The 22,525-nt window shown below is 32.8% G+C and overlaps 1 protein-coding gene across 1 annotated transcript; it reads left to right on the top strand.

Annotated features, from left to right (window-relative positions):
- The first annotated feature begins 5,222 nt into the window (after nt 1–5,222).
- Nucleotides 5,223–21,604, top strand: LOC118199220 (U24-ctenitoxin-Pn1a-like). The gene is made up of 5 exons (XM_035371023.2): nt 5,223–5,273; nt 7,609–7,652; nt 9,007–9,058; nt 13,810–14,052; nt 21,250–21,604. Exons 2-5 carry the CDS (start codon nt 7,632–7,634, stop codon nt 21,411–21,413), a joined length of 480 nt encoding a protein of 159 aa, XP_035226914.1. The 5' UTR covers nt 5,223–5,273; nt 7,609–7,631; the 3' UTR covers nt 21,414–21,604.
- Nucleotides 21,605–22,525: the final 921 nt, after the last annotated feature.

The raw sequence follows: 22,525 nt of genomic DNA, 5'->3' as shown, positions 1-22,525 counted from the left end.
GTATGTAAACATAATTAAATCACACGTTAAAAATAAAATGCTGAATCGTAAAAGTAACTTAAGTATATATCCATTAATTTTATGTTCGACATTGCGTCCTATCGAATAAACAAAAAACATAGTTCTCTTTGTTTTGAAATAAGTTCTTACTTTAAGCATCGATTCAATTTATATAATCAAGCGAGCTTATTCTCCAAACTTAACTGTCTGAAAATACAGGTTTGTTGCTAATACTTATTTTTTCTGCTAATTACAATATGTATTCTTCCACTTCTCTGTATTTTTTTCAACTGTTATCGGATCAACCGTGATTCGGGATTCACAATGGACGTCATCCCCGCTACTACCCCCGATTAATCGGAAGTCTAGTACTCACTTTTCTAAAGGAGAACAACTGAAAAATAATTCACTAACAAATGGAGAAAAGGTTATGGATCGAAAAAATGTTATCAGATATAAAAAGTTTTCTGCAGTAAAGTGCTTTCTGCAATAAAACAAAGATTACAATAATTTTTCATTTGCTTTTCTTAAAAGCAGTAATTTTTGGTCAGAAATTACTATTTTTAGATAATTTTTTAATACTTGGAAAAATTACTCTACACTCCTCCTTTCCCTTTCTTTCCCTCTTAACTTCTTTTAACGTTTTGGAAACAGTTAAGATTTTTCCTGACCTTTTTCAAAACGTTCAGAAGACCATTTTCAATTTCCTGATTTTCCATGTGAGTGGGGAGCATGTAATTGTTCGCCTATTTTTTAATTTTGTTACTTCTGAAATGTTGTCTCCCTTATTATATATCTTGCTCAGACAAGTTGCACCTGAAATTCTTTCAATCATTAGTTTTACATTTATCATACAGAACTCCTTTCAAGTGCCAGATGTCTTAAAACTTGATATCTGTCTGTAATCTGTCTGTAATGTCGATCTTATCACCAGACGCAGTCTGAAGGGTAACACAGGATGGCATCCAAATAAGTTTATCTTTAAACTGTTCAGCTAAATCTTTCCTAATGATGGTAACATCAGCTCCTGTGTCAATGATCATATTGCAAGGAACTCCATCGATATTCCCATTAATGGACAGTCCGTTACTGTTGCCACTCACTGTGTAAATTTTAAGCGCTTTAAAACAAGGTTTTTCATTCTGTGGCAACCTCAGTTCCTTGATATGGTCACTAATTTGTTTCCTGCATCGTTGCTGGGAACTTGTCTCAATTTTCGTACGCTGGGGTGTTCTGCAATTCTTTCGTACGTGGCCTTCAGCTCCACAGTTCCAACACTTTGGTTTCTTGTCAGTGCTTTTCTTTCCCGTGGCATTTAATTGTCTGCTTAAATCGTATGCCTTAGTTTCCGTGCCCTAGGGTGTTCTGCAGTTCCTTCGTAGGTGGCCTTCAACACTGCAATTCCAGCACTTTAGCGTCGGTTTCTTTTCACCACTATTCCGTCTTAAAGCATTCAGTTGTCTAGTTAAATCGTCTAGATGAGCGGTGACTTGATCCCCTGGCTCCTGCACTTGAGCAGCTCTGATTGGGTGGCGGTCTCGACGAGTGGCTTGCTGGGCTGCCTCGAATTTCAATGGCGTACACTGGAGCGCTTTTTAAATCTTTAACATCCGCCATTCGTAGAGCCTTCTGTATTTCGGGATCACGGATGCCATCGATAAAGTACTGCAGGGACAGGATTTCCCTTGTTTCTGTCGGGCATTCCGAAAAGGCGTGATATGACAGCCTTTCAACATCCGTGGCGAGCTCCTGAAGTGTTTCGGTTGGCTTCTGTTGGCGGTATTTTAATTGAAGCCTACTTTAGTCTTTCAGGCATTTCTCCCCGAAGCGCAGCTCCAAAGCGCCGGATAGAGCTTCGAAATTCAGCCTTTGATTTTCGGGAAGCGTCTGCAGGATATCCGCTGCGCCTGCTCTCAGAGAAGCGGCGAGATGACAGGCCTTAGCTTGGGAATCCCATCTATTCGCATCCGCAACGATAGAAAACTGGGTCTTATACACTTGCCAGGATGTCTTCCCATCATATGTGGATAACTTCAGAGATGGACGAGCAAGCATCGGTAAGAATTTAAAACCCTCAGAATTCCTTCCTTCTGTCGCTATGCCCTTCTTTAAAGTGTCAACTTCTTTTGCAACAGCAGCAGAAACCCTTTCCTCAATTTGTTGTTGGACGGCAGAAACTCTTTTTTCAATTTGTTGCTCTACCGCAGAAACTCTTTCTTGAATTTCTCCAACTTTGTCTTCAACCGAATCCATTATTCCTTCCATAGCTTGGAACTTGTTTTCTATTATGCAATTAATTTCTCTCTTCAATTCCTCTTGACCTACTTTCATTTCTTCCTTAATAGATTTCATCTCTATTCTAACGGATTCTTCCATTTTTTTCTGACTAGCTTCCATCTTTTCTTTCATTTCTTCTGGTCCCGTTTTGATTTCTTCCTTAACGGATTCCTGGCCCAATTTCATCTGTTCCTGTGCCGTTTTCATTTCTTCCTTAAGGGATTCCTGGCCCAATTTCATTTCTCCTTTAACGGATTCCTGGCCCAATTTCATTTCTCCTTTAACGGTTTCCTGGCCCAACTTCATTTCTTCTTTAACGGATCTAATTTCTTCTTTAACAGAGTCTTTCATCTCTTCTTTAAATGTAGCAAAGGCTGCCATGAATTGTTTTAACTGTTCTTCCATCGCTCTTGTGATTGGCATTCAATACCCCACTCCTGACACCAAAAATTGTTGGGTGCTTACGGGTTCGTTATGAAATGAATGCACAAGTCCGATGAAAAATGAATAAAAATTTATTATTATCACAACAAAAATGCTTAAATTTTCTCAAATTATCATGCAGTATTACGATATCTCACAGTAGTTATCTTTTAACTACTCAAATATCCAATAGAACGTAATTCAAAACAGCTAAAGAACGCTAATCCGCGAATTCGCTATAATCCACAAGAGCAGTTTTCTAAACAACAAAAAACTAAGCAACTACTACGAACTGAGATGTTTTCCTCCTTTTATAAGATTTTAAAATCACGCGCTAGAATTTTCTGGTACTTTCTCGAAATCAAAAAGAGATATTTATTTATTTAATGCACGCGCTCTTGTATTTTCAATTTTCCGGCTTAGCTTTGTTTTAATATTCGTCACTCGCTGCACTGCGCGAGAAATAAAACCATTTAATTTATTTATAATTGAACTAATATTAGCTTTTTAAATACCAAATTCGTAACACTATTTTTAAGACTCCATAAAGAGTGGTGGATAGGGTTTTAATTTTTTTTTAAATTTCAATTGTAGAAGACGTAGTACCCATTCAGTTATCCATTGCACGTAGAATTAATAAACCTTTTTTAAAAAAGCTAAATTTTACTTTTTATTTGTGTTCTTGGAGTTTCTGGCTACTAGTTAAGTGCATAGACGAGAATCCTTCTGAAGCACAACGAGGTTGAACAATGTGTACTTTAATTAAATTGAAATTTTTTTTTATTGCAAAGGCACTTGATTATACATCATTGGCTCTCATGTATCAAAGATGCATGAGACTGGAGCATGAAAAAAATACAAATAAAAAAAATAAACAAAGGGCAAAACAGTAATAAAAAAGGGCAAAATATAAAAGGGAAAAACAGTAATTAACCTCATTACAATACATACATCGAAACTGGAAAAGGAAGGAAAAATATTTAATTGCTGGATGTTAACTGCATCAAATCTCTAATTCGCCAATATTGACTGTGTAGGCTTTTTTTTTTCCTTCAACGAGGAACATTTTAGCAAATGATCTCTGTCCATCTTAAAATTCTGGCTGCGCAAAGTGCACAAGAAACCATCATATATAACAATGCAGTGCAGATATTTAACGAGACAATAACGTCGGACAAACAGAGCGTCGCAATTGCGATGGATCTGGGAGAGTCCGGGATATTACTAATCGAATCCCTCCACTTCTTATTCCTAATTTCTTCAAGTAATTTAATATCAAAATTTTTCCACATAGCTCTTTTTACTATATCTGTCATTGATATAAATGGTAGCCCACTATTATTTGATTGCAAAATTTCAGTTCCTTTTTTTGGTAGTTTATCAGCCCATTCGTTGACAGCTATTCCCAACATGAGCAGGAATCCACTGTAAAACAACAGTTATCCTTTTTGAGGCTAGAAGTAAAAGCGTTCTGCAAGATTCAATAAATTTTTATTCCGCGACATTATATGCAGAAATCGCTTGAATGGTTGAAAGGGAGTTTGAAAAATTACAACATTTTTGTGTTGAATTGTTCTAACAAAATATTGTTCAGTTGCAACTTTTATTTGCCTCCAGTTCTCCATCGATGTTGGTTTGAAATATAAAAAGAGAAGAATAGAATGCAAAACGCTTTGAAAGCACAGCCATCTTTCTGTGGGAACATCCAGGAAAGAGCAGTCTGATTTCAATTTTAAGACTTTCAACAAAAATCCATCCTGGGTCTTCAATCTGCTAAGTCTGGAGATATCATAGTTTCTCGATGTTTCTGTCAATGGCAATCTGATTAATTTCTCGTATAGTATTAAAGCTCTCTCCTGACTAATTTTCTCCAATGGTTTATTGGCTGTGAGGACAAGCATTGTCTGTATTCGAGTGTTTCTCACAGCTACAGTAAACAGACTCAGGGCTTTATTTCGAAATACTTCAAGTTTTGAAACTTTTCTATTCCTGCAGGTAATCAGGGTTTTACAAAAATAGCAAATTAATGGTTTGATGTATAAATTCTATGTTTTATTCTCTTCCACAACACCATTTTATTCTTGCGAGTCTTTTAATAACCGCTAGCTTTTTTCGAGCTCTATCAATGAAGTTAAAAGCTGCCGAGGGAGGATTTTAAGTGGCTTTCATTTTTATGCTATAAATTTAAATTTCTTAAACTTTAAGGAAAACCCCGAATTTCAGTGACTAAAGATTCAAAATAAAAAATGTATTTCCTCCAAAAGCCTTTGCAACAACAACAACAAAGAAAAGTTTGTTTTATCAGTTTAATTTCAACGTAACAGCTGCAGTCTTTCTTCATCGAATTATATTACACCATTAAAAAAAATTATCCCTGGCAATAATTTCAAGGTTATATTCAAGAAGTAGCAGACAAAAAAGTCGTCTTTTGGTTAAGCTGATAAACAAACTATGAAAGTTTTATCACCCACTGATAGGGTGGGAGAGAAACATATGCTGATATTGAACTCAAATTTAATGATTTTTTCTAGATCCCTACAATTACAACAGCCTTGAATCTCGTTAGAAGAAAGGTGAGTAACTGGAACTGAAATATGAAATGCCTGCTTAAAAGAATTTTTTTTTTTTTTTGTAAATGTAAGATCTTATTAAAATATGCGTGAAATTATTTTCTGCAATATATATAATAAAAGGAACAGTTAATTTCCATTACGAGTAAAACGATTTATATTTGAAAAGAAACAAAAGTATGTTCTTTTTTTGCTTTTGAACTGTAATTGCTGTTTGATTTTAGACTAATTTTGATTATCCGAAATCGGTGAAATTTGATTGAACAGATGTTGGAGAAAAGTTTCACGAGAAGAATGATATACATTTTAGTCCATAAAAACCTATTAAGCGGCTTTCATTTCTGCAGCCGTTGGTCGAAAACATACACTTACCTTTACAAAATGTATTTCCAATGATGCAAGTATTCATGTTATAATATTTTTAAGTTTAAAAGTTTAACTTTATAAAAAATATGAAAATCTAACTTTTGTTATAATCCGCAGTTTCCTATAGTTATATTAGCAAAAGTTCTAAATAAATAAATCCAAATATCCCCAAACTCTCTTTTCAAATAAATAAATAAAAATAAAACACAAAAAGTCTGAATTCCTTGCATATATAAAGTTTTTTTATGTTTTTATGCGTTTATTTCAACAAGCGTGCATAGAATTTGAACTTTTATTCTGATTCACGCGTCTCTTCCGTCTTCGCGTTAAAAGTGTTATAAGGCTTAACTAACCGTTTCTTCTTTATGAGAAGTTGCAATTGACTTCCAAATTCCTCACTCACGCATAATTTAAAATTTTCCTTTTAATTTTACCATATCATTCGTCTTTAATTTAGATTATTGCTTTGGGCACATTTAAGTTAATATTAATTTTTATTGCAATTATTCAATTAAATATTTTTTATATTCATTATATATAGATAGATAGAGCCTTTGTTGACCTCTATCAGCCGAAGACTTCCTTAACCGAGCCGGCAATCAGTTTAATGAAATGATAGGGAAATTGTCATAATATTAGAAAGGATACAGCAAAAATCAGTTTAATTCGCGAATTTTATCACTGGCTGATCTCTTGGCTGATCTTTTCAGTAATAGATAATTTAGCAACTTTTTCTAGTGTGCATTAAGTGTAAAAAAGTGTGGTTTCCACATATTAAAAGTGAAAGTAATGCTAACTGACAACTAATTCGAACACAGTATGTTTCAAAGGGTAGCGGGATGATGTTTCGGAATGGATAAATAGAACAGCTCGAACCAAATATTCAAGTTTTGAGTGACGAAGAAATCATTCACGGCATAGATCCAGAGAATAATAAAACCTGAAGTGATGGTGAGGGTGATGATGGAACGAAAAATGACAAAACCAGCCATGCCGAAGTCATGGTTTTTTATTTTATTTATTTATTTATTTATTTATTTATTTTTTAATGACAAAATACATCATTGCTCTCTATCTAAAGGAGAGGTATGTCTTCGGGGAAGCCATCTAGCCAAATGAAATTGGGCTCACGTATGTATTACTTATGCAGAAAAGCATGAAAACTTTCACGCAACTAGCCTTTTCCGCGAGACTTGAGCCCGAGTTGAATTAGAGTACCAATAATAGGAGTTGAATATAGTAAAGATCTTAAACATTTAAAGCGGCGTCTTGAGCAAACTCTTAAACATTTAAAACGATATCCGGATGCTTCTCCTCCGAATCTTTTGTCACACTACGGATCAGAGCGCTGAATACTGGTAGTTCGACTCGAGCTTGAACTCTGGCGAAGAGGTTGGCTGCATGGTTGGTTTTCCCTAGGTATGAAGTAAACACAAATCAGTTTTCTTTAAAAAGTCCTCCGCGAAGGCATATCTTCCCTTAGACAGCTTTTCTTTGCCATATTCAAATAACCTAACCTAAGGTTACAATAAAAACTGATATGATAATTAGGTAGCTGATAGAACTATAGGATCACACAAAACGAAAATTTTTCCCAGTTAAAAAAATAAGGTCTCGTAAAAATGTATGTAAGAAATTTGAGAAAATTTTCCCATCCATCAAAATTTCTTGGATATTTGCTTACTCCAGCTTTTTTCATGAATATTTTTGTCACGAAATAAAATCTTCTGTGGATTATTTTTTAATTGAAAGAAACATATTTTAAGTGAAATATAAAATTTTAAAAAAATCTTAATAATTATACAATTAAAAAAAACTTTCTCAAAACAAAACTGGCATGACAAAAAATTACTCTCTATTAGTCGAGTTATCAATTATCCGAATTTTTTAAAGACTGCAAACCTTTCGTAGCTTGTGATGATTTATTAAATAATATGTGTGACTTATCAAGTACTATTAAATTTTTTTACAGAAATAAAAGACATCAATTTCAGCATGAAATCCCTCTGTATTGTGGTAAGTACTATTTTAAGATTATTTGAATCAATGCAGCTATGGTTAGAATGAAATTAGGACTTGCTAATAGTGTTGAAAATGTAAAATTGTATTTAAAGCATAAGTACTTAAGTACTTAGGTCTAAGTAGGGACACATGCTTAAACATGTTTTCAAGCATAAGTACTGTAGGCTGTAGTTAGCCCTCCGCCCCTCTTCCTCCAAAAAGAGGACGTTCATATTTGACGTTAAATATTCAAATATGTAGCATGACGACATTCAAATATGTAGCATCTCTCGATTTATCAGACACAACTTACCGGGCACGACATCATAGTTAACTTAAAATCGCGATTAATCGGACGGCAAATGATAGAACGTAGGAAAGAAGAATAATCCGTACTATAATTAACAGAAAAATGCTATAAATAACTTATCTCAGTTTTCAAGTACTTTAAGCTTTGGTAGTAATTAATCAGTATTCAAAACTAAAAGAACATATTGCAAGCAGCAGAAGTATAAGCATTAAGAAAGAAGAAACTAAGCTAACAAAAATGACATTGAAGAGCAGTATTTACAAGAGAACAGCACGCCATTGAATTTAAACTCGAGTAAAAAAGTAATTTAGGCCTTTTTAAATTTAAATTGATTTAACTTATTTTTCCAGATTTTTTTTTTTTAAAATTCGATGAGCATATCTTGTGGATGATTCAACAGTGTTCACACGTTTCCTGTGATTTAATTAAACTGAATATTCTTCTGAAGTTAAAAATAACTCCCAGATATTGAGCCGTCATCTTTTTTACTGCTATTATTTCACGCACATTTCTCTTTTCTATTTTCCATAGATATTTTGGTTTTACTCGAGATAGTTTGTGTAGTAATTTTTCCATGGTTCTTCAATAAAAAACTTAACTATTTGAGTAAAAAATAACTTTCTTTATTTTTTCTCACTAATTTCCTATTTTGATTTTAAATTGCATGCATAGTGCATGCATGCATATTAATTCTAAATTGCATGCATAGATTCTGCAGCGTTAAAATTCTAGACCTCACGTGCGTAATACGTAGTAAAAAATATGTAATTATTATGTGTAATAAAAAACACATAATGTACGTAATAGCAATTAAAAATTCCCAATTTGCAATTAAAACTCCTTTTTATATACATCCAAATTAATAGTTATAGCTTTGCATTTATGTACAGTTTGTGAAACAACAATATTAATATAACTAATTATTAAAAATTTTGAATATTTTTCTTGTTTTATTGCTTTCTACAGCTCTTTTCAGTATGATGAAAGTACAGTTTTTAAATAATTCTCTAAAGTCGTGATATCCTGAAAAGAAATTAACGAATTTATTATTTTTCTCAGGCCATTTTCTGTATCCTACCAGCTGTGATGTGCTGGGAATTTCCAGGATATCGTAAGTAAGCTTAATATTTAACAGAAATTTTAAAATTCTCAAGGTTAATTAACAGTACACTGCCAAGATGACTGTTAGGTCGTCTTAGGTCGAGCCGTGCGGATTTCTATGTTACCCCAGTGGGAAGTTTTATTCGGGGAAAAAAGGCAGATAAATATAAGAAGAAAAATAATAAAATAGATACTTTAGAAAGTGTAAACATTGCATGCATAGATTCTGCAGTGTTTCATTACAACAGTAATACAAATTTAGCATAACCATAGTTATCAATATCATTAATTTCAATTGCGTTTTACATGAATAGTACTAGCTCATATCATTATACATATTTTTAAGCAGAACATTATCTTACCTAGCATCAAGATAAGTAAAAATTCGTATTAGAAATTAACATAAAAGAGTACTTAACAAATTTGAACGTACATAGGAACTATGGCATAATATATGTGAAATATAGAAAAAAAATTGTTCAAAATACATAATAAAAATATACAAAATAAAATGCATAAAAACATAGAAATACCTATATAACGTGCTAGAACTTAACATAAAAGAGTACTTAAGAACGTATCAGAAAAATACGTATTAGAAATATGAAATACGTATTAGAAATTAAGATAAAAGAATAAATTTGAACGAACATAGGAACTATGACATAATACACCTGAAATATAGGGAAAAAACATTCTACAAAATGCATAATAATAAATATACAAAAAATACATAAAAATATAGAAATACCTACATAATAACTTATAATGCATACGTAAATAATAATTAAATATAAAATATGCAAATTATGTAAAATACATAATATTACATAAAACAAAATACATAACAATATTTAATAAAATATATTAATACAAAATACATAAAATTAAATAAATGAAGCAAATAAAAAGATACATACTTTTTTTAAAGATCATAGTTTTTTTGCTGACGACGAGAAGTTCTGGCATATGAAAAAGCACAGTAATTAAAATAAAGAACAAAATTCGCAACATATAAGCAGTAGTAAATTGAAATTTATAGACCATAGACGAACCAAGTTTCAAAGCTTGGTTCGTCTATGGGTCTTTCAAAGCTTGTTGGAAAAAAATGCAGGTAGGGAGTCATAAGTGAAGGCACTAGTACCACCAAAATATTAGGTTTGCAAGTAGTCATTGATTATTTTGTGAAACGTTACTTTTGGAAAGTTCATGGTTTTTATGTTTTGGATGCTCAATGAGTCCATTACGAAAAGGTGAACTGCAATGGTTGTGTCTATGTTTTCTAATAGATGCAGATTTTGGAGAATTAGTTAGTTAGCTTTCTAGTTTAAAATATATATCTTCTTAAGCCGGGAATTCCTCTTATCAAGTCATCAAGTCTATTATTTTCTTCCTGAAAGATCTATTCTTATTAAATCTTTTTTATATTGACTGCTGAGGTCTTGATTAAGTGGGGATGCAAATGTATAATGGTCAGGATGCCTTCTTTCTTTTTCACAGACATGTCGATAGTTGCTTATTAGGTTTCCTGTGCCCAGATATATGGGAAAGGAACCATTCTTCGTAATGTACTGGTTGGTATAGAAATTAATGTAGCATTTTGAGCCATCAATCAATAAATAAGCTCATGGCTGCGTCTTTCTTGATTTGCAGTGTCCCATTTATTTTTCCAAACATTTCTTAAGGAAAAATTAATTATATTTTTGATATGCAACTTTGCCATTGGATACTAACATTAGCGGCTTTTTCTGAGCCTCTTTGGCAAGGGAATCTGCTTGTTCATTGCTTTCTTGCATCATAAGACTTTGGATCCAACAAACATATATTTTTTCATTGTTATTCGGTAAAAAAGTAGTGTACTTGTTGAACTATTGATAGAAGGTCTGCTATGATGCTGGGTATAGGGAGGCGGTCCGACGGGGTATTAAGTTAGGAGATGCTAGTAGAGTCGGCAAAGCTAACACTTTATTTCACATTTATCAGCTCTGCCTGAAACTATGTAGCTGAAACTATCAGCTCTGCCTGAAATTGTTTTGCGTGTGCAGATAGCCTTTCATTTGTGAGCTATTTATACTGTTGTTGTATAGTACAAAGACGCTACCTGCTTCGCTATCGAGTTCGAGCCATCTCTAGACATAGCTGGTATGAGGGAATTTCAAATGTTGATTCCTTAAGCTCAAGTCTTGATATTAAATTTGGTAGCTGAAAAGAGGAATCAGTATTTTTGATGTTCATAATTTACTAGATAAAGCAGATCCCTTAGTTGTTTTACTTCTTCCTGCAGTTCACAGCACATTTGTCATCCTAGATTCCGTTGCAGTTACATAGAGATCTCTGTCAATATATAAAAAGCTTTTGACATTGTTCTGCATTTGGTACTATTTTATTTTGCTGAATTAAAAAACAAAGGGGGTACTGAATAGTACGAAGTATAGTTTTTTCCACTAAATCATGCGCGATGCTCATGCTGATGATACGTAGGCGATTATCTTTTCTATCACTGTTTTAAATAGTACACGCTGAATATGGGGATTAAATCCCCAGCTATGGCCTTGCATTCTGAAAAGAGATTTGGAAATATTTATCGTTTTGTATATCATGCATTCTAAATGAGAGATCCAAGTGATTTTGTTATCAATTTGAAGGCCGAGAATATTTTCATATTTGTTTCTGTCTAATGTGTAAGTGCTTTCTTTTGAATAGTCTGTGAGGTCTTTCAGATTTCTCCTGTGAAATTACAATTTTTTCATTTACAGTGGAAGTTAAAAAATTATATAGCTGCGCTAACGTGGTCTTGTAATTTGCTTATTCCTCTTCAGATGACAAAAATTGTAACATCACCTGCGAAAGTTAAATCTGTAATGTTTCTGGTTAGTTGCAAAAAGGATAAAGTTTAATGTCAGCTTTTCCAGAAATCAGTACTCAGGCCTGAGCTCTGAAGACATGCTTGAATATGACTTCTTGGAGATATCTTCATGGGTATCAAGGCATTTCCTCTCTAGGTACACTTGCTGTGACGAAACGTAGAGTGTCAGGAGGAAATACTTCAGGTGCGATATTATAAAGCTGCAATATTTCTTTTAAAGTTTCCCATTTATAAAGTACGTTAATACATTTATTGTACATACTATAAATGCAACTGAACACGGTTAGGCAAATAAGTGGCTTGGATTTATAAAACTGGTCCCACTTCTTCAATATGCAACGTGATGGATATGTCCTCCAAACAAACAAGGGGTTGCTGCCATCTTCCAGGTACATCATGACCCGATGTAAAGTGTCCAAAATAACCTGTGAAAACTTCTGAAAATTGCATTTTAAAGTTGTTAATATCTGATAGGGTTTGAATGTAAATTAGAGTTTTTAAATATCCTCATAAAAAGCTTCTGTTTTACTCCTCAGGCGATTTCTCTAGTGGTTTGTTGATACGAGTATTTAGGCGCTCTCATCCAGTTCTCCAGATCTAGTGCAGTACTTGTTTTACCTGGGTGTCTGTGGACGGATATTTTAATGTTCTACCCTGCCTGACATTAACAGCCTTAAAATGCAATTCATCGCGAAACTGAGAATGTTAAGTTCCGTTTATACGAGGCAGTATATATCCGAACAAGTGTCTATCCCGAAGTTACAGGGCATATTGCTAATTAAAATTATAATTTTGCTTTACCTAAGTTTTATCTTACAGCCCCTTAATTACTCATTTTAATTTAGTATTTTTACTCTCTATTCTAAAAGTAGTAATAACTTTTTCTGCACTGCGTCGTTTCTAGACTAATTCATATCATATGACTTTTACATTACGATGATGATGTAGCTAATTCAGAACGTAAAATTTCCTGAACCGAAACCTTTTTCTTAATATGCTGCCGTATTGGATAACTAAGCACATTGCTTCTGCTTCTCAGAGAATGTAGACTGCTGCTTGCTGCTGCTCTTCTTACCAGAAAGCTATTAAAAACGTAAATGTATTGAATCAGGCGCGATTAGAGAGTCAAGTGAATTGTGGCCACTAATGTCTACGAAAATAAAAAGGAATATTTAATCTGCCTTGGTTTTCAGGTTTGCTGTTCAATTTTGATCAACATCTCAATATCTACGCAAATCAACTTTCCTACGTCATTACGTGTATATAACGAAGTCCTAAGGGAAATGCTGAAAATTATTTTGCCAAAAGGACGACTATTTTATAAACATATAACAATGCTTTTAAATTATATAAAATGCGTTATTAATACGGGCATCTTTTAGACATTAAAGTGCTTTTCTTTTCAAACATTGAGTGGAAGTTTAATTCTATTCAGAATTTCTGAAATTATATTCAACACTTGTAATCCTAACATTGATGTTAAAAATGTAATTGCTTAATTTAGCCTAAATTTATTTTTGCAGTGAAATTGTTGAATATAACTATGTGAAGTTATGTTGCAAAAATGTTTTGCACCCTTTTATTCTACTCAGCTTCTGTGTTACACGTTTCGTAATAAAATGCTTTCCTTACCCCCTTCATTAATTTGAATTCTTTATAGCTTTATTATTTATCTATTTTTCATATTTTACATTTTCATCTGCATTTTTAATCCCTATTGCTTTCTTTCTGTTATCAGGCCTTCTATTTATTATTATTATCATTATAACTGAAAAAATATCACATAAAATGAAGCTCTGAAAAAATAAAGGCACTGAAAAATTTTGCAAATTATTATGCTGTGTATGAGGCTGATGAAAGTTTCTCTTCTATTTATTACATACATTATATTTCAGCTGGGGTAGACTGCCCTAAAGCGAGGGAAAAAATGTTGAATGATCCCGATGTCCGTTGGATGATTCCTAAATGCCAGAAGGATGGAACATTTCAGGACCTGCAATGCTTCGATGAATACAAAGAATATCCAGACACCTGCATGTGCGTTGCTCCAGACGGTTCTCCATTGACACTTCCTGGTTTCGGATTGAACGTGAAGACCTGCGTCTGCTTATTGGCTCAATATAATATCTTCGAACACAGTAAGTAAAAATGCCTGTAAGGATGCTTTTATGTAGAACTTTTCAGAAAGAATTTACGTTGTATAGAAAAAATTCGATAATGTGGCACGTTCGGAACTTCACGCACGCCAGATTATCGGATTAAAATTGTATAATTCTCGAAATGAACGTTATTGAATGACTCGAGCAATGAAAAAAATTACCTACAGTGTAAATTCATTTTTTAATTATATATAATCAATTTTGCTTTCGAGTAATCTTTCATTCCAAGTCATATTGCCAGCGCATATAATAATTATAAATAAATTTTGGGTATTTACTTGCTTCATAAATTCCGCTCTTTATCAAATAGTAATAATAAAATTCGGAAAATATGTATATCATTATTACTTTAATACTATATGTTTTAGATTTTTTGGCGAAATTTGCATTTTATCACAAATGTGTTTGCAAAGTGGTGTTAATTGAATCTTGCTCTGTTCGGTTTTATTTCTTTAGCTACTCGTTGTTTAACTCTTCTACAGTGAGTTCGTTGTTTCGCTGTTCATTTTATCACTTTCAATACATTCAATAATTTTGTGTCCTGAAAGAGTTATTAATTGATCTTTCGAAAGAAATCTTTCAATTGTTATCAATAACTCAGAAAGGTTGGTCAAAACAAATGATATATAAAGTTTGATCAGAGTTTCTGAACGAAAGACAACTGAAAATGGCAAAAATACATGAAGAAACTTTCGAATTATTTACAAATATTTTTGAATGAAATGCTATTTAGTAACATCATCTTACGCTAAAAAAGTCAGTGAAAGGGTTGCTGGATTATCTGGTATACCGAACATATGGATGCCGGACGATTGAACGTTTTCTGTATCTATGACTGAGGAACATTACCAGAAGACTGGTGCAACTAGCGTGTTCTGCAGACAGGAAATGAACGCAAGAAGATTTCTAGGCTCCTCACCTACTTAACTAATGAGACCCTTTTTAAGGAGAATAAACTTAAATGCTAGTTTAGATTCCAGAGATTCAATTTAGTTAGGAATTGTATCTTAGGGAGCATTCATACAAGGGCTTAAACTGGCTGCTTGTGCCAGTTGTGACAGTTAAATTATCCTGTGATCTATAGGATTTTTCAAAAAGGAGAGAAGGCGAATTGCACGTTCCTCGTTCTTTCCAAACCCAAACAGTTTTAGAATTACATTTCATACTACGTCTGGACACATCGTAAAACAGTATACTGTCCCACTGCTGTTTGATTTATTGAAAATAATAACAACACCACCATAAATGGGGCTCTTTGAAAGATTAAATGAGTGGGACACAAACCATTGGTCCCATGATTTGCGTTGGTTGACGAAGCTGTACTTCTTGCATAAAGTCCAACCTTGTGAAACCTTCGTACAGCAGCAAAACAGCTGACTCGAATTCCTGCGGTAGGTTGTATTGTAGAGACATCCGGTATTTTTGGAAGAGGGCAAGACAAAAAATTAGCAACGCCTTCGCCGGGAATCGAACCGCGGACCTCTCAATTACGCGCTGAGCGTGCAGACCACTACACCACGAAGGCTCGCTAAGAAGGCGGGAGAAATACCTTATATTATGTCTAAAATAAGTTCTCTTGTAATTGCTTCACAGCTATTTTGAGAGAAAAAGGACAGATAATGGTCCTTGGATTCAGTTTTACTCGTAGCTGCTCTTAACAAGTCTGTCTATTAACTGATTCCCTGTTTAAAATGAAGTATAAGAGTTTGAGAGATATCCAGATTCTGGGCGATCTCCTTTATTGTTTATGTTAATTATTTATAGGATTTTTTAAAAAATATGTTCAAATTTATGGGATTATTAAAGTATATTGATAGTAATCAATAATTAATAATCTAAAAATCATCAGTTTCGTGGAGAATGAAGAAATGTTTTCTCATAGTCTGTGAAAATTGGTTTGCTTTACCAAACTTGTGAAGTAATAAAATTTATGTATTATTATAAAATATTTTCTCCAATTTCCTTTCCATTCTATTAATTAGTTTTTTCTTAGTTTCGAGCAAGTGGAAATTAGATGTGAAAATTAATTATACACTGTTCTGCATATTTTTATTTAAACAAAAGAAAACATTCTTTTTACAACAAAGAAAAGCATTTGTTAACTGACACAATTCAGTTTTATCTGCCAATTACCAGTAATTCAAAGCTTGCTCCTCATTAAAGATGTCCGTTGAAATTTCAATTTGTTAGTTATGTATAAGCAGAAAATGAAATAAAGTATATTCCTGTTTTCTCGCCTTTAAACCAGTTTTAAAAAGTCTTTACCTTTGTTGAATGGCACAAGTAATTAAATTCTGAATTTTATTTCCTTCTTTCTCTTTGTTATTGAGAATAATGATTTACAGATGCACATTAATGCATATTTGCAATTCGTCTTTTGGGAAATATTTATCAGATGATAAATAAGAGTTTTTTTTTTTTTTTTTTTTTAATTTTCTCCTTGATTAGAAATAAAACAAGGGAATGTAATTTTAAACTAAAATAGAACATTCGGATTTCCTCTAAATTTAAGTTATTAATTTATTAAATAGTATGTTTCCGTCTTCATATTCGTAAACAATCATTTAGAGAAAGGTATTCTTAAAAATAATTTTTGTCAACGATGGATAAATCTATAGAAGAGTTTAATTACAAGGAATCCACACCGTAATTTGCATTTTAAAAAAATGAATAATGTTAAATTCAAATTGCTTATTTAAGAAAATGCTAATCAATTTTACCTTTAATAACTACTAAAATTTAATTACTTTTGACAACGACTTCAAAATTAATCAAAAATTAAGTATGGTTACAAAGAAATAAACAATTCTCTTTCACGAGAAGAAAATTATTGTATTTCCTAGTTTAATGCAAGTTCTAACTACGTTTAGTACTCTCTTTAGGAGTTAATTTTGTCTTTTCCTTATTTAACACCTCGAAGATGTGCTATTTGTCTTCAGTTTAGATACAATCATATACTACATAAATACTCATTGTGATGCCTGTGTATTAGCTAGTACCTGCTGACACATTAACAAAAATACCACTTGTGACTGATTCCTATAAGCATTTGGCAATACTTTAAGCTGTTGCAATTTGTTTTCTATAATAAAGTAATTATCTACTTCTTTCTTTTTTCTTTTTAATGATCTTTTTTTAAATTTCAACATGAACAACAGACTTATTAAAGCAAACACAAATCTACATTGTAAACCCTCTTCCTGCGGAACGTCTCCGGATAACTGTTATTCATAATTTTCATTGCGGATTTTTGTTGCTAGCATCACGGATTTACTAGATTTTCCTCGAGATAAAGCGGAAACAATCCAACATTTCCAAGCATGTCGTATTTCGCCCAAAAATAGCAAATGTTTCAGTTCTCACCAAGTGAAACTGTACCTGATGGAAGATATACCATAAAGTTACAATGTTAACAACGTTGGAATAGGAACTGGATATTCGTTTGAGAGATGTCATATTTTGTAGAGATCGCACAGAAATCGAAACAGATGAGGATAATAATATGTTTGATGCCATTTTGAATTCAGTTACCAAACAACACTCGCGGAAGCAGGAAAAAAAATCTATTTTACCTGTTGCTGTCTGCTGACATCGAAAATATATTTTAATACCCATTCCCAATTTTAACGCATTAATTTATATGAATTAGTTTTAACTCATTCCAATAGATTGGTGGTGTTGATTCAACGGATACCGGATATCCAAAATACCAATGTTGTTTCTAATCAAAATTAATAATATCTCTCTTTTATATCATAAAAATACATTGGGGAAGATCATTTTTAACTTTGCTCCGAAATTGCCAGGACAGCCGTCCGACCAGGATATGGATTCATAAGATTGATAGCATATGGATTAACTTCGTTCGACTGGAAATTTAGTTTACCTTGTTCACAGGAGTATGCTTAAGAGACTTATACTATAATCTCGAAATGAGATGAGTTTATGCGTGTCACAAGTGAGGCAAATAATCTGAGTGTGCTTTGCTATAATCAAGTAGTACAATAAACTTTCTGTTATAAATAAGGCAAATAATCCTAGCGAGCTTTGCCGTAATCAAACAATGTAATACAGTTCTAAGGCGTTTTACTAAAATTAAATTTACTAAATTAAATTTAGTAAATTTAATTTTTAAGTTTTACTAAATTAAATTAAAATTAAACGATATAGTAAAAATGAAACCTTTACAAATAAGGCAGATAGTCCAAGTGTGCTTTGTCATAATAATTTAATATGGTGCAATTCCCTAGTCCCTTTTATGAATAAGAACGGAAGCAACATGATTAGACTTCAGGCGCGGTAGTGACCATACGGGTAATGGCAAGTCTTGACTCGATCTGCGTGACAGCTAGATGTTTTTAGAAAAACTCTAATGACAGGCGCTATTCATGTTTGAGGCTATGTGCTGCCCGGCCTGAACCTGCCACTAAAGCACAGCCCCATTATAGTATGTCCTAGTGTGCTTTGCCCTAATCAGACAAATTCAACAAAATTTCTGTTACAAATAATATCTTATTTCACTTGTAAATAATTTAAATAAGTGTTATTTTCATATTAGTTCTTATTTACTAGCTAATATTATGAGAAACAATTTACACTGCAGGTTAAAATGTTAATTAGATACGAAGGTTCTCGATGAATCAGTTAGACGATTATTCGGCTTCTCTTGATGATTTCGTTGCTAAGTTTGACGTTAATATTGTCTTCAAAATTCTATGATTTTGACATTAGATGAATAAACTTTAAAATTATTTAATAACTAATGAATTTAACTACCTTATTAATGATTAAATAGTAATTGTTTTTAATTAACTTAAGAACAATAAATAATTTTTTAGTTTCATTATGAGCACTATAAATTCATTAAGAAAGTTATTTAATATTGTTACGAAATGTTCAGGCGCGGTAAGATATCTTTCCCGCAAAGCAGGTTTAGAGTTGCCATTAAATGACAAGGGAAGGCAGGGTTGCCACATTTGGCGAGAAATCGCCCATTAGGCGACAAAATTGGCGATATGCCATGGACGGATGTAGAACCTTCTGGAACGAATTCTTACCGTTTAGCCCAGAACACAAGCCCAAAACTATATAAATCCTGCTGGTACACGGAGAGTCAGTGCGAGATAGTTAATCTCGAGTTAGTCAGTTCGTGCGGAGTCGATAGAGTTGACAGCCGGGCAGCGAGTGCCGAGTGGGTCGTTGAGTGCATCCAAAGAGTCTCTTAGTGTATCGCGGTTAGTGCATCGTCGAGAGAGTGTGTTGAGCTCCGGGAACGACTGAACCGAAGTGTCGGGAGCTGTGCTCTGTGTGTCGTCGAGTGCATCGAGAGTTGTAGCGTGGAGAGTCTCGAGAATAAGTAGAGTTCCGAGAACGACCGAGCAGAGTCGGGAGCTGTACTCTGGTGCTTTGCAGTGTAGCTGTCTCCACCGTTATTGCCTGACAGTGTGAAGGCTGTGTCGCTGATTGTTCCAGCGTGTTTATATTCGACGACTATAAAAGTGTTTTGGAGCTGTCCTGATTAATATTGGTAAATAAAGTGTGTTTTGATATTCCATCAAGTGCTGTCGTCGTTATCCACTCCAAATCCACACAAACCCTGTACGAACGTGAAGGAAGAAAATAACGTAACAACTAGTGTCAGAAAAAAAATTAACAATATTAAAGAAGAGAGGGGAATATATCAACATTTTTTGTCCACAGTTAATGTGTTCTTCGTATGGAGCTTGTCTAATATTGTTTGATGGAACTTATGAAATTGTTTTTTGCTAAGCTAAGGAATTTAAAAGCCAGATAATTCCGGAAGTTATTTTTTTCCTTGTCTTAATACAATTATATCGAAAAATTTTCCTTGTTTTTGAGCAACTTTAATTTTGCTTTGCGATTAATACACCAGCAGTTGCAGAAGCAATATCAGAATTTTTTCCTCTGTCCCATTTCCCAAATGAGATGAAAACAAATGCTGTTTTTCCCGTCATTTTATTTCATTTTTCATTATTGAAAGTGCTTTTCATGTCCCAGAAGAAAGTTCAGCATTTTATTTATTTAGAACGTTAGAAATATTTTAAATTTCTTGGACTTGAATTTTAGCCTCAGATAGTATAAGAATGAAACCTATTGAAAATAAATTGTAAACTAGCCGAACCCATTTATAACAAAATTCTTTACAACGAATTTATAGTTATAACAAATAAATTTAATGATCTAATGACTTAACCTCAGATATGTAAATTTATTTCGTAGTATAAGTATCGGGAATCTCTTTCCCTCCTCCTCTCTCTTTATTCACCTTATCAAGTATCTATAAAGAGAATCCGAAATTTAATTTTGGGCTCTTATTAGAAATTTAATTAAGTTAATTAAAACAGACTCCACGTGAAAATCCATTTTAGAACCGAAGTTATCGTAAAAATATTTTTAAGCTTTCGCCATTTAAACAGCCAGGTGGTTTGTTTTCATTTGCATTTTAGCCAATTCCTCGCAAGAGATCTTTCATTTGGTAATCAAATGCTTTTCTGTAAACAATTTTATTATACAAATATGTAGTTACACTTGATATAAAAGTTAACCTATTAACATCTATATATATATATATTTATTAATTTTAAGAAAATAAAGTGTGTGCAAGATTTCGAGAATAATTTCATTTCATTTATTTTTTAAAGATTTCATAAAAACTGGATTTGCTTGGGTGCATGATTCTTATTATTAAAGTCATTAAAGTCATTATTAAAGTCATTAAAGTCATTATTAAAGTCATTAAAGTCATTCTTTCTCATTGTCTCAGTTTTAACTTAATCTAAGTAATCGTTAGAAAAACCTTTTTATTTGGAATCGAAGGTTGTTAAATGTAAAATAAACCTCATCAAGCCGTGTTATTTAGTTCCTTGAAATTCCCTTATGTGCCAATCTGTTGGAAACATCAAGTGCAGTTTACTTCCTTCTTTGGATTATTTAATATTTCTGACTTTGAAGACATTAGTTCTGAACTTTATTGCTTATAACCATCCTTCTCTAAATTCAGCCTTGAATTTTATATCCATCAATTAGCAAATAGATTAATGACTTCCTAAACTTAAGCTGTAATTGTGACTCATAAAAGTAGCCATGTGGTGCCATAGGTTTAAAAAAATGAAAACTTTCTGAGCTAATTTTAAAAAAATATTTATTTTGTTTCAGATCCGGATGCTGAATTGCCGAAATGCAGGAAGGATGGTTCGTATGCGCCCTTACAGTGCAATAAACTCACTGATGAATGCTGGTGTGTCGACAGAAATGGAACTGTTATTGTACCTCCTTCGAAGAACATACACTCTTGTAGCAACGATGAAAATGAGGAATGATAAACTATTAAAAATAATATTTCGTAAAATGCTACAATTTTTCAACTATTTTTAAACAACATTAGACTTGATTCTGCTTTTATATGGAATTTTTAATGAGATTTTGATCTTACACAATTTACGAAAATATTTAATTTTTATGATATATTTGGATCACAGAATTTATTTTCATAAAATGCGGTTTCAATGGCTTCCTTTCAAAATTTCTATGTGTGTTTAATTCTGAAAAAATATACTTGTTAAAGAAGGTTAAAAGGAAATTTTACAGTTTTTACGTAGTTTACAGTCTATCACTTACAGTCAAATATTTCGAAAAACGAGTAATTTTGACTTCATAATGTACTAGAAACACATTTGTGCACAAAAGTGACCAAAATAAAATCTGTAGTGACAATAATAACCTAACTGGTTTTCCCTGATTCATTCTACAGAATCAATAAAATTCTACTTTTCCATTATGAAAATTTTACAATTCAGAAGTTTTGAACCTGAAGTGTTTTCGGCTGGGATGACAAATGGAATTTTAGGGAGAGCAAAAAGAATGTCTCTGAAGGGAACATTTACACAATGATTTAACTAGTATTAAACCGACATTAAACATAACATCGTTGCTACTCAGCTAGACTTTCTTACTCCAAGGAAACTAACACAAGAATTTTTCTTAAATGCATTAACTTTTCAACTTTATGCCCGGATGACATACGAATTGGCCAGTCAGAAAAGCAGTCATGCTGAAGACCTGTAGATGCATTCATGCATTACTTACCCTGAATGATTTTCCCTGTTCCACATAGTGTGAACAAAGTCAATGACAGTGATAGTTGGGATTATTCAGGGGATGCTATCTTGAATGAAGAGCCACAAGACATTTTTTAGTTAACTATCAAGTAATAAAACACACGTACAATAAGTGAAAAAATTAATCGGAAGTTTTCTGGAGATGAGAAACGCAGGATAAGTTAGAAACTTTCTTGTTTAATCGGCTATTTTGACCTTATTTAGAATAGTATGTTTTGTTGATACTATTAGTAGCACACTGACTAATGATAATAAAGTGGTTTAAAGAAGAAAAAATATTTTAATTCCATTCTTATGATGCAAATGCATGCATG

Source organism: Stegodyphus dumicola, chromosome 3, assembly GCF_044657685.1.
Source record: "Stegodyphus dumicola isolate Sdum_Otavi_A_Nest chromosome 3, ASM4465768v1".
Lineage (NCBI taxonomy): Eukaryota > Metazoa > Arthropoda > Arachnida > Araneae > Eresidae > Stegodyphus > Stegodyphus dumicola.
The sequence above is the reverse complement of the archived record's forward strand: the minus strand, read 5'-3'. Positions and strand labels throughout refer to the sequence as shown.

What these genes read in the sequence shown, in the direction of transcription:
- LOC118199220 (XM_035371023.2), top strand. Translation starts at nt 7,632, where the DNA reads ATGAAATCCCTCTGTATTGTG. An exon ending in TGAAATCCCTCTGTATTGTG is followed by an intron (nt 7,653 to 9,006) that starts GTAAGTACTATT and finishes TATTTTTCTCAG; the next exon opens with GCCATTTTCTGTATCCTACC. An exon ending in CTGGGAATTTCCAGGATATC is followed by an intron (nt 9,059 to 13,809) that starts GTAAGTAAGCTT and finishes ATTATATTTCAG; the next exon opens with CTGGGGTAGACTGCCCTAAA.